This window comes from Berghia stephanieae, chromosome 2 (genome assembly GCF_034508935.2).
Source record: "Berghia stephanieae isolate SIO BIC M18660-M18661 chromosome 2, UCSD_Bste_1.3, whole genome shotgun sequence".
Classification (NCBI taxonomy): Eukaryota; Metazoa; Mollusca; class Gastropoda; order Nudibranchia; family Aeolidiidae; genus Berghia; species Berghia stephanieae.
In genome coordinates, this window is record NC_088361.1 from 129,374,613 (window position 1) to 129,387,907 (window position 13,295).

At 30.4% G+C, this 13,295-nt stretch overlaps 1 protein-coding gene across 1 annotated transcript in view; it reads left to right on the forward strand.

Moving 5' to 3' along the window:
• LOC144964129 (uncharacterized) overlaps window positions 1-10,607 on the forward strand; it is a 10,632-nt gene extending 25 nt beyond the window's left edge. The window contains exons 1-3 of the mRNA XM_078898063.1: window positions 1-111; window positions 758-970; window positions 4,220-10,607. The exon at window positions 1-111 is cut by the window's left edge and continues 25 nt beyond it. Of these exons, the coding sequence (XP_078754189.1) occupies window positions 1-111; window positions 758-970; window positions 4,220-4,314 (419 nt within the window). The 3' untranslated portion in view covers window positions 4,315-10,607. The remainder of the gene's footprint in view (window positions 112-757; window positions 971-4,219) is intronic.
• Window positions 10,608-13,295: the final 2,688 nt, after the last annotated feature.

A 13,295-nucleotide genomic window follows, 5' to 3' on the forward strand; every position in this document is an offset into this window, starting at 1 on the left:
AACTAGGATTAGGATTCTCGAGCAGAATTAATTTGATTCGTCCGGCACATGTTGGTTTTCATAATTCTACTGCGTTCAGAGACTGCATGAAAGTCACGGTGAAGAGAAAAGGTTTGCGTGATTCCAATATGTAGAATTGTCATGACATTGACATCAAGGAGAGGCTTTGCAAAGAAAAGAGAGAGAAAGAAAGAAAGATATAATATATATATATATGAGAGAAGAGAAGAGAGAGAGAGAGGAGAGAGAGAGAGGAGAGAGAGGAGAGAGAGAGAGAGAGAGAGAGAGAGAGAGAGAGAGAGAGAGAGAGCAAACATGTTCTCCTATTTTAATAGTCAATTTTCGTTGAAATTAAAGAGCATTGCATACATCACCTGTTTATAAACCTGTTCATATCCCTCTCTAATCGCTATGCTCCCCTCTTTCTCTAGCTTCATTTCCAACCGCCTTGTATATTTTTAAACATAACCAGACCTTCCTAATATATCCGGATAATTTCGTAGAACTACGAATTTTTGGTTCCAACCTTTGAACTACTTAAAGATATTCAATTCAATAAAACGTCGTGAATACTCTGGTCTGGTGCCAGATCTAGTTATACAGAGTCTTATTATATCGTATTAAGTATAAATCGGGAATTTTTAAAGGTAGATATAATGTCTATAATGTTATTGCCCCTGAAACTTCAATTTTATTTTAAGATTCGGAGTAGTCAGCTCTGCATAACCAATGTCTTACATTTGATTTTCCCCACCAGTACCCATATCTGGAACAGATCTTCAAGAAAGCAGCCCCAGCAATACCAAACACCTGTTCCAACTCCAGTCAAGTGAACCAGGCTTCCAGTCTTCCTTGGGCATGCCTCCCCACAGGTACACGACCAGGCTGTATGACGCTGGATTAAGGAACGGACACTATTTCTCCCCAGAGCTGTCCTGTCCAATAACTGCAGCTGCCCGAGTCCCCCACGGTAAATATTGTGTCCAGATAATTTTGACATATATATATATATATATATATATATATATATATATATATATATATATATATCTCATCTCATCTCATGTAGTTCCATATCTGAAGCAGACGTCGGAGGTCATCTTCCGCCAAGCTGATCTATCTCTTGCCAATTCTATTAAAGCAGCGCCATCTTTCTCAGCTTCATCTGTCCAAGTTCTTATCCCTTTCAAATAAGTTATTCTTTGTCTTCCTCTTATTCTTTTTCCATTCATCTTTCCAGTCAAGGCGAGTACTTCCAAACCAGGGTGGCGGATAATGTGTCCTAAAAATTCCATTTGGCATTTGATGATTTTTGTTATCAGTGATCTTTTTCTGTTTGCCATTTCTAAAATTTCTTCATTTCTTTTCCTTTCCACTCATGACACCCTCATCATTCTTTTGTAAAACCACATTTCCACTGCCTCCAGTCTTTTAACCATGGTCTTGTTTATGGTCCAGCTCTCACAACCATATAGCAGCACAGACAGTACATAGCAATCCAGGACCTTGATGTTTGTTTTCATGCTAATATTCCTGTTTTTCATAATTGTATGCAGCTGGTTGAATGCATTCTTCGCCATACCTATTCTTTTCTTTATTTCACAATCTGATTTTCCATTGGATGTTACATTGAAGCCTAAATATTGAAACATTCAACTTGTTGTATTGTTTGTCCTCTGCTTGTTATTACACAGGCTGGTGGGTTATTATTTTTAGATACCGTCATACATTCTGTTTTGGATATATTCAGTTCCAGTCCCATATTTTCACTACTCCTGGCTACAACATCCAGTAATTCTTGTAGTTCATGTTCAGATTCTGCCAGTAGAACCGTATCATCTGCATACCTCAGATTTGTTACATTCTTTCCTCCAATACACACCCCCTTCTTATGTTCGATATCTCTTAATATCATTTCGCTATAGAGGTTGAATAAATCTGGAGACAAAACACACCCTGCCTAACTCCTCTTCTAATAGGTGTAAAACTGCTTAGCTCGTTGTCAACACGCACTACTGCTTCTTGTTCCCAGTACAAATTCCGTAATATTCTTAAATCTTTACCATCAATGTCCAAGGATGATAGAATTTTGAATAGTTTTCCGTGTTGTACTTTATCAAAGGCTTTTGAATGTCGATGAAACACATATACAGATCTTCATTTACTTCCTTACATCTTTCCATCAGCATTGATGATGTGAATATTCCATTTCTGGTACCCTTGTCCTCAACAAAACCAAATTGCATCTCCCCAATTTCAGGTCGTAGTTTATTTCTTATTCTTAGTAAAATTATCTTCAAAAGAATTTTTGTGAGGTGGCTCATTAGGCTGATGGTTCTGTGTTGTTCACAATCAACTGCCCTGGCTTTTTTGGTAATGCTATAAAAATGGATCGTTTCATATCAGTTGGCATTTTTCCTGTGTCATACACTTGATTTAGAAGGTTTGTGATGAATTCAATCCCCCATTCACCCAGGCCAGTCAAGGCTTCAATTGTTATGGCATCAGCTCCTGCAGCTTTTCCATTTTTCATGCTTTTCATGACGTTCCTAACTTTATCTTTCATTATAGAAGGCCCTTCCAGTTCATAGGCATTTCTCCTCGATTATCAAGAAAAAGTTCTTCAATATATTCTGACCATCTGTTTCGAATGCAGTCTTTGTCCATGATAGTGTTTCCACGCTTGTCTTTGATACATCCACTTTTAGCACCTGATAGTTTTGTTTGTCACTTCTTTGATTTTCTGATGGAAGAATTTGCCATTTTTCTCTTTGCAGGACATTATATAGTGACATTGTTCATTTATCCAGTCTTCTTTAGCTTCGTTGCATTTTCTTTTTATCTGCCTGTTCAGAGTCTTGTATTTTTCTTCCTGATTTTTGGCCTTTCTTCTCTCATTCATTAGTTCTAATATCTCTGGAGTAATCCATATATATGTATATATATATATATATATATATATATATATATATATATATATATATATATATATATATATATATATATATATATATATAAGAGGAGAGAGAGAGAGAGAGAGAGAGAGAGAGAGAGAGAGAGAGAGAGAGAGAGAGAGAGAGAGAGAGAGAGAGAAGAGAGAGAGAGATAATAAATAATAAATAATATATATAATAATAATAATAATATAATAATAATAATAATAATAATAATAATAATAATATAATAATAATAATAATAATAATAATAATAATAATAATAATAATATAATAATAATAATAATAATAATAATAATAATAATAATAATAATAATAATAATAATAATAATAATAATAATAATAATAATAATAATAATAATAATAATAATAATAATAATAATAATAATAATAATAATAATAATAATATAATAATAATAATAATAATAATAATAATAATAATAATAATAATAATATAATAATAATAATAATATAATAATAATAATAATAATAATAATAATAATAATAATAATAATAATATAATAATATATAATAATAATAAGAACAAGAAGAAGAAGAAGAAAAAGAAGATGAAGAAGAAGAAAGGTGACGACGACTACGATGATGATGATGATTATGAAGATGATGATAATTATGATGATGATGATGATGATGATGATGATGATGATGATGATGATGATGATGATGATGATTTCTCTCCAATAATCAAAGCATTTAACATAATTCAATGAAATTACTATGGGTGACAGATTTAGAGTTCACTTAATTCAACCGATTGCTTGAAAATTTCAGTCCTAAAGATTAGACTATACTTGAGACAAATGAAGATATTCTTGTTTTTTGGTGATAGGGAATGTAATTTAGACATCTGGGAAAGGCTCAGCCATAAATTAATGTGGTTCTCGCATAACAGCATAGTAAAAAAAAAAAAAGAAAAGTAGTCCTTAGGCCAAAAGAGCCTGAGATTGTCCCAGTTTCTATAGCGTGAAATAGACAATACCTATTACTTGCAACCCTTTACATAGGACGCTAGTCTATCACAAGATATTTTCTACAAGATCTAACACACCCAGCTAGCTAGCCAATCACTGCTGGGCGGACAGGAGGGTTGGAAAAAACCGCGAAATCTATCTTGGTCCCTCTGCGTGTGAATTCAGTTTTCTACCAACTGAGATATTGGGACCACCTCAAATCAACATAACCCATGAAATCTTAACAAATAATCAAATCCACTAATTTTTTTTTTGTTGCTTTGCCCTCTCCAGCTACATTGTGTCGTGTCAGGAAACGTCTTCAGTTTGGCCGAAAAGCACCCAAGGATAGAACTGGACTTGACCTGAATAATTGTTTGAGAATTTAATTGATGAAGAAATTAAAACACAGTGTTATTTTTCAGTCAGGGGTGAAAGTTGTCCGGGTACTCCTGGAATTTCCAGGAATTTTTTTTCTTTCTTTAGTTTTTTCTCTTTGCAGGGAATTTTTTGTTGTCACCTAGGATCCATTGGGAAAAATTAGAAAAATAAGCAGTGTTCCTGAAGTGATTGCTGTGCTACTAAAGTATTGTGCTTTGAATCACTTCATCCTCAAAATCTGAGGCTTTCGTGATGTGAACTTTACCACAGGGTTGTTCAGGTTGACCTCAACTTTCACCACAGTAATTTTCATGTAAATTGAATGGCCTCAACTTTCACCTCTGTAGCTGGACACGTTTAAATGGAGAGAAGAGATTTTTTTTTTTTTTTCTGGTGAAATTAACGTTCACTCATGAAATTTGTTTGGTGGCATTGAAAATGTTTTTTACTTTCTATTCGTTTCTTTTTGATTATTTTATATATTTTGAAACATAAGATTATGTATTCTACAGGCGATTAAACTCTTATTTACACGAAAATAATTTAAAAGGTATTTTCTGTTCCTACAGTGCAAATAACTGCTACGTTTTTGCAATTTAAAAAAAAAGTTAAATCTATGATCTGGCTCCAAGTATGGTTGGAGTTGGTTATAATCACATTCAATTCTAAATGTGCTTCCAAACTTTCAACCAGTTAGTTAAAAAAACCCCCAATGAAACAAACAATTTGTTATTTAAGTAGTCCTTCAAAACCATAAGGCTCATGGAGTCAAGTGTTTATCCTGACTTCTATAGAATGAAATTGACAATAGCAATTGCTTCCTATCTTTTGGATAGGAGGCTAGTCTACCGCAAAATACTTTCTGCCAGATCTAACAGAACCTGCTACCCCATCACTGCTGGATGGATCAGGGAGACAGAAAAAATCTTGACCATACCCAGGAGCGATCTTGGTCCCTTGGCAAGTGCTCTACCAACTGAGCTATTGGGGCACCCTTATTTTGTTATACTGGGAGGAAAAGGTTTTTATTTACATATAATAAAATTTTGGTTTTGCAACCAAAAATATCTATAGAACTAGAACAAAAATTGGTGAGGTAGACAGTCCTGAGTAATCCAAACTATTAGAGATACAGTGATTTATATTAATATCCTTTAGTTTTAACAGCTGTATCATATTCTCTTTTATTAAAACTAGACTTAAAGAACGAGACTTTGTATATGTAAGAATCTTATTTTGGAGCAAAAGTTCAACATTCCCCAATATCTCAAAATAATTCGTTTTATCAAAAATTTACTCAATTTACTTACAAGAAGTGACTTGTATCTAGATTTGTTCTCATGCCATCAAACATATTTTCTGACTGTAAATAATTATTGTTGAAAAAAAAGACAATCAATATTAACCATAAAGTAGGGTGGATAAAACAATTGTGATGACTAAGGCCATTATTTTACCAAGCTGATTTTAAGATAAAGATAAGAAAATATTCACACTTAAAACACATTTAAAAAAAATCGAAATTGAATTGAGAGTTGAAAAAAAGTCCTTGAAGGATGCAAATGATTTTTATTATTCTCGTAACTGGTTTTAGTCATCCCATTTCCTTGGTAGATACCACAATTTATGGTGTTGTGCTGGCGTGCACATATTTGCAGGTCTGATAATGCAATGCAATAATGGGCTTGATTTAATTAACATTGTTTTAATGGACAATATCTCGCGTCAATTTGAACGTTTTTCCATGACAACAATGAGACCATAACAATTTGGGTTATCAGACTGGCTAATAAGTAGACGTATTAATGTTTATGCCTGAATATGAAAGGGGTCAAGGGTCAAGAACTTGAGAGAAAATCACGAATACTCAGAATATTCATGGAGTTTTTAAAATTTTATTTACCCAGATCTATCTGATCTTAAAGTATAAAGAGCATTAGAAAAAATTCTTACTCTTTATTTATTATTTTTTAAAAATATAAAAAATTCAAACAATCCTGCTTGTTAAAATGTAAGATGACATTGTCTTCCATTGACCCCTTCATGTTTTATTTTGAATGACAGATTTGTGTGCAATACATATGATTTTATACAGAAATTATTATTTCAAAATCAGATGATTAGAATCACAGATATTTTGGAAGTTTGTACTTAATTTTTCAAAATTTTTAAAAAGAATTATATTTAATTGATTATGCATGAAATTGTCTGTTTAATGTATCCCTGTGGTCTCTTCGCTGGTCAAAATGACTTGAAATTGAATTTTATTTGTTAGAATTTTAATCGTTTTAAAGTGTGTACAGATCAAAGATATGATAATGAATGTCTTGTTATTTAAAGAGAGCGTAGAAACCAATTTCAATAACCTGGAAAAAAAACCACATGAAATTAATTTCCAACCCTTTTTCCTGTGAAATATATTTGTGCATAACAAAAGAAAATATAATACTTTTTTCGCACGTTTTCTTTGTTCCTCTTTTAAATTGAAAATTATTTGTTTGTTTTGTTTTTTTATTTTAATAAAATATTTTTTTCTCTCCTCTAAATTGACCCTTTTGAGAATAAAAAAAAACAAAAAAAACCCCCCAAAAACAAACAAACAAAAAACAAAAGCAAACAAACTAAAAATACCAATTTCAGAAACGGGTATTGGTTTTTATTCTGTTTGGGACACATTTATTGAATCTATCCTATAGGAATATAAAGATTTTTATCTCAACCTGTAAGATGTTAATGACCTGTAAGTGGTTAATGGTGCTTTTACACATGTGATATCTATATCCATTCCTTTCAAAGAAAATGAATATCTCTTTGCGTGATCAAATTTGGATTGCTTTTTAAATGATGTATGTACAGTGTTAGAACTGATTTCAAATGTTGTTTCTATGTTTTCCCTAATGTCTGTGACTACCAAGTATCTCATTCGTTTTTTCTAAGACAGTCATTTGGTGTACACGTTATATTGATTACATTTCCAGTATTTTATTTCAAGGTATGGAATCTCTGTAGAAATACATTGGAAACCAGATAGCAGTTGTGATTTTATATTGCATTAGAATAAAATCATTGATTGCATAAGCTATAATCAAAATCATTATAATAATTGAAAAGCGGTTTTCCAAAACTCGTCATTTCATTTTATTTCTGATTTTGAGATATTGAGGATTTTTTCCACAAAGGTTCTCTCGTTGAGTCTATTATTTTATTGCAAACAGACTTCAAGATTGAATCAATTTAAAGAAATTCTTCTGTCAATTGATTCTTAAAATAATTTTTAGGTTTCAATTTAGTTCATGGAGCGAAAATCTCAAAAAGTGTAAAAATTGATGTAACTAGTTTTGGAAAACCACTTTTCAATTCATTTTGTAACCTCAGAAATAAATTGTATGCAAACTTATTATTTTTTTTTACTTTGCAAAGTAAAATTGCTGAACTTCCTTTGCCTCCATTAATTTTCATGGTCCAATGAAAGGTATAAATGCTATTTCATCTTTATTCGTTTGTTTCCTCTGGACAAATTTTCAAACACAATGTTTTTATTTCTTTTGAAAAGAATAACAAATTTTCACTTTTGAAAGCAATTTTTGTTCTTATATTCTCATCTCATTTTTATGTTTGAAATTGAATTGTCTGACTTCATAATTATTTTTTTTAATTAAGAAAAAATATTTCTGACGTCATTATAATTATTGACCCTTCATCATGTAATGCTACATTGTTAACTTTTAGGCATGTTGCAATCTGGTCAAATAATAAAAGGGAATTAAGTAGTAGATTACTACTTGTCGTTTTTTGATCACAAGTTGTCAACTTGTTTAATGATGTTTTATTGACAACTATTCTGAACTATGATTGCAACTCACGGACCTAGCATCTGTTAAGAAGATTTAATCATAAATTTATATATAACCGACCTGGTATATCAAAACTGATGAAAATTCTTTTCGCTTTTAAAGAAAAAAATGTCATATAAAAAGTTCTTCAAAATATCTCTAAAAATTATTATACGTTTATTTTGTTTTTGTTGGTTTTATACATACCTTTTGTATAGAGAAATGTATTGCTCTTGGCATAACTTGTGTTTGATATAAATATCTTGTAAGTATCTTTCATACAGAATTTTGCCTGTTTTCATACTTAAGTATACCTAATTATTTTTGTTAGGATCAATGCCTAAAAGTAAATTCCTTGAACAATTTAAATGCTCTCTTTTATGAAAATAGATTATTGTTTATCTTAATTGTTATGACTTTATCAACATCTACGTGTACCATTTGATATTGCAGATGAATGTTAATTCTAATGAATCCATTGATATTAGTATATAATACTCCCTTTAGCATTCGCTCTCACATACAATGCAGGACTTTAATAGCAAGATCAGACAGCTTTCAAAACATAATGTCTCTTCACTTGATTTTTTAATCTGTTTATATCTGCCTATTTGATTTCATCAAGAGGGCAGTCACAGCAATGCCTCTTGGGTTTCATTGAAGCCTTAGTTGTTTCATTTTGACTGCTTTTTTTTGGAGAAAATGGTAGGATCTGATATCAAAGTGAAATAGAATTCAATATGTGTAAGCAAAAATAGGGGTTGACATCTTATCCATTTTTTTTGGTTCACATGTTCTTCTGCATATTTTTGGCCTTCCAATTTATTTACTATTTTTCTTAGTGGATACAATATTTTAAGGATTCCCAAAAAGAAACACAAAACACAAAACTGGCTTATATCCTTTTGAGCACATTGTTACATAACAATGCTTACATGGATAGCTAAGGGAGTTTAAAAAAATGATTTCTTGTTACTTTTAAATATTTAAAGTAAGAGGGGAGAAAAAAATTTCAGTTGCCATTACGCTTGAAAAAATCAGAAATAATGGCAATGCCGAAGATAAAAAAAAAAATTGGATAAAAAAAATCAGCTAGTGGAGGACTCAATTTTGGAATGATTTATCCCGTTATTTTCTTTTTCTGCTTTGTATGACACTAATCGTAGATATAATGTAAATCTGTATGTAAATCTTTAGTGATTACGTGTAAAATAGTAATTATGATTATTCAAGTAATTGTGATTATTTGCACATTCTGGCATGTTTAAAAAATAGTAGTCCATAAAATTCTTAAAATGTTTTGTTTTGTGTACAAAAATCTATGCTTTTATAAAAAACATTATATCAATTACAACATATTATGATTTTCATTTTTATTTTACAATGTAAACTGCTTAAACTGAAACTAAGATTCTCAGCCATTTCATTTTAGTTTGGTTTTACGGTTTCTTTATGTTTAAAAAAAAATTTACTTAATTTCTTTTGCACTTTTATTGATTGATAATTTTGCAATCATTGTTGTTTATTTTAAATTACAGGTTGTTACCATTTAAATGAGTATCTAAAAATATGTTACTCAAAGGCTGTATCTCGATCTAGTACTATGCTAAGGTAATCAAACAAAAAAAAAAAAACCCCAACTGAATCTAAGTCAAAATTTTTTTTTAATCGGAAGGCATTATTATATACTATGCTTTTTAAAAACAGAAGAATGACTGCACGTCCTAAATTGCAAGAAATTAAGATTTCGTAATCAAGACCGTTTTGATTTTTAAATTCAATGATTGGGATTCAAGTACAAAACGTGTCCTTAGTTGCAGGTCTGATAACCCAAATTGTTATGGGCTCATTGTTGTAATGGAAATACTCTCAAACCAAGGCGAAATACTGTCCTTTACAACAACGTTAAATCATGTCCATAATTGCATTTGGCTATCAGACCTGCAAAATATGTAGATGTTGAGTTCACCCCAACATACTACCAGATGGAGGTGTTTGGGGAAGTGGGGAGGGGGATCATTGTTATGTCATCCCCAGATTGAATAGATTTTAGAAATTATTTCATTATTTCATCCTCTTTGCTCATGTTTCCTTATTTATATTACCAAAGCAGCACATCATTTTGTTCATGATAAATGTTGGCATATTTTTATTTCTATTTTTAACATAACTATGGTTCTACGCAATAACTCCTGTTCCAAGTCTGTATAAATGTTCAATTTAAGAAAAATCAATACGACTTGTTGCTAATTCTGGAAAATCAAAGAAGATTAGAAGTCTTTTTTCAAAGTATTTTAGAAAAATAATCAAACTCAGATTTGAGCTGAGAAAATTTGCCCTTTACGTTATTTCAGAGGGGCAGAGAGACCTGTTGCGAAACTCAAAGAGAATTTTCAAAATTTCAAGTTTTAGTTTATGCAAATCTGATTGTATTTATGTCTATATTTTAAAAATTAAAACATTTTGAACAAACATAATCAACTTTAAACAAGAACTAATGTTTTTGAATGAATTATTAAAACAAGAACGGTCTCGATTATTGTAGACTCATATTTCTTAATTTGAAAAAAAATAAATTCTCAAGAGTCTACTGGGATGATTTTTACTATCTTCTCTCCTATATTGTATGTTGTCAAATCTAGATTGCCTTCTTCTCTTGTCCTGAGTTAGAGAGCTTTTTAGCTCAGACACTGGCTGGGATCATTTGCTAAAAGGGAAAAAGTCAGATGTTAGGACATGTTTTGTGTGTGAGTGTATATGTGAGTTTTGTGTGTGTGTGTGTGTGTGTGTTAGTGTATGTTTTTAGGTGATTTATTTTTAAATCTTGTAAAATATTCGTAATGTTTTAAAAAAATGAAATTGGATGCATATGTCCATCTTGCCATGGTGCTAGAGACGTGGGTATGGCTCCATTATTTCAAAGTACTAATTTTCTTTATTCAGAGAATTTTGCAGTCATTGAGGATGAATCTAAATCCATTGAAATGCACTACACATTGTGTATCATCATTCTTCTTCTAGACGTCGACATTACCAAAAGTGTCTTAAACACTGTTGAACTTCAGGTACTAATGTGTATATATATATAGTGCCTTTCAAATGTGACATTATAAGATGCTGTCGTACAGACATTCCACAAGGGAATTATACATTTTAAAAAATGTCTGATGTATAATATAAGGAAATAACCCATTTTGTTGAAGTGAGCATATTAGGGGCAAATCAACTATTCTTGTTTGAAGAATTTAAATGAAGTTTCAATTGAACCAAGGACCACTTTAACCTCATACACACTAGTGTCACCTTGCCTACCTAAACATCCACTCGCCATCCAATCCTGGCCTTTTATAAGAGGAATCCTCAAATAATTTGATAATTTGAAATTGGATGTCCATTTAATAAAACAGAGATCGGGATGAACTGATTGAAATTTACACATGAAAAATGACTTCGATAAAATGAATTTTCTAGGGGTGGATCCTCAACCCCTCTTGCGGGCTGTTGGGAAGTCTCTCTTGCTTCCTCTCTCTCTCTCTCTCTCTCTTTATCAGGCACCTCTTTTTAGTCAACCGTGATTTTGTTGCCTGGTTTGTTAGATCTGGCAGGAAGCATTTTCTGATGATTTAGGGACCTATCCAAAGGGCAGCAGACAATTGTTGCTTGTCGCTTAGTTTTACAGAAAAAAGGATTAACTCCAGCCTCATGGCTTTCTGGAACAATTATTATCTTCATTTATACTAAATAAAACAAAACAAAACTAAAAAAAAATTGTTTTTCTCAACCAATTTATTATCATAATTATGAATCAATAAATTATACACATTTTGCTTGATTAAAGAAGTGTTATGCAGCAGCAGTTTATAATACACATATTGATATGTACAATTAGCAAGCTAACTATGGATACATGTTTTAAAATCTGCCAATATTAATTGATATATATTATAAATTGATTAATATTGTACATGTCTTTATATAATATACATATATGATTGTATATAAGATGTAAATATAAGATGTAAATATATTTTGTTTGTTTGTTTGTTGCTTTAGGTCTCTTCCAACACAATTGAGGTTATAAGAGACGCTGAAACAAAAAAACAAGCAATCTAACAAAAATAGTACAAATGTAAATCAAAATCATAACCTAAAGATATCATAAGCTAAATTATAAATAACCAAGAACAAACAGGCAGAAGATTTACAGAAAAAAAAATATCCCCTGTCAAAAATACAATCACAAACCAAAGAAGCAGGATAGGCTAGTAAAGAGAAGAAGAAACGACATCACTATCGGATCGTACACCCATACGAACATCATAGGTATATGATTCAAGGGTGATGCTCCCATCCAACCACCCGCATGTAAATATATCTTGAGTAAAGTAAATGTGAATAATTTCAAGTAAAGTTAGATATACATAAATATTTATTATTATCACAGACGTGCTTAATGTTTTGGTGTTAGCATATACAGCTGCATAGTTGGAACAAAACATGTTTAATAATAAGAAGAATAATGATACGAAGTTGGAACATACTTTATAAATAAAGACAATAGTATGAATCATTTGACTAAAGATAATGAAGATTGTAAAATAATAATGATTTTAACAATAATAATAATAATAATAATAATAATAATAATAATAATAATAATAATAATAATAATAATAATAATAATAATAATAATAATAATAATAATAACAATAATAATAATAATAATAGTAATAATAATAATAATAATAATAATAAAAATAATAACAACAACAATGTTAATGATGATGATATAATAATAATAATAATAATAATAATAATAATAATAATAATAATAATAATAATAATAATAATAATAACAATAATAATAATAATAATAATTAATAATAATAATAATAATAATAATAATAATAATAATAATAATAATAATAATAAAAATCAGAGAATGAATCAAATCGGAGTTGGTTGAGAATCATTGTAGATGTCTAAATACCATCATGATAAAAATATTCTATCTTACTTTGAAAACTATAGAATCAAAATATTATTTAAAGATATACGAATTGTTTGAAACTCAAAAACGACTATTTCATATGCATATTTGGCTAATAGGCTTGATTCAGGATCGTTTGTGTATTCGTGAAATCTTGGCAGTACAG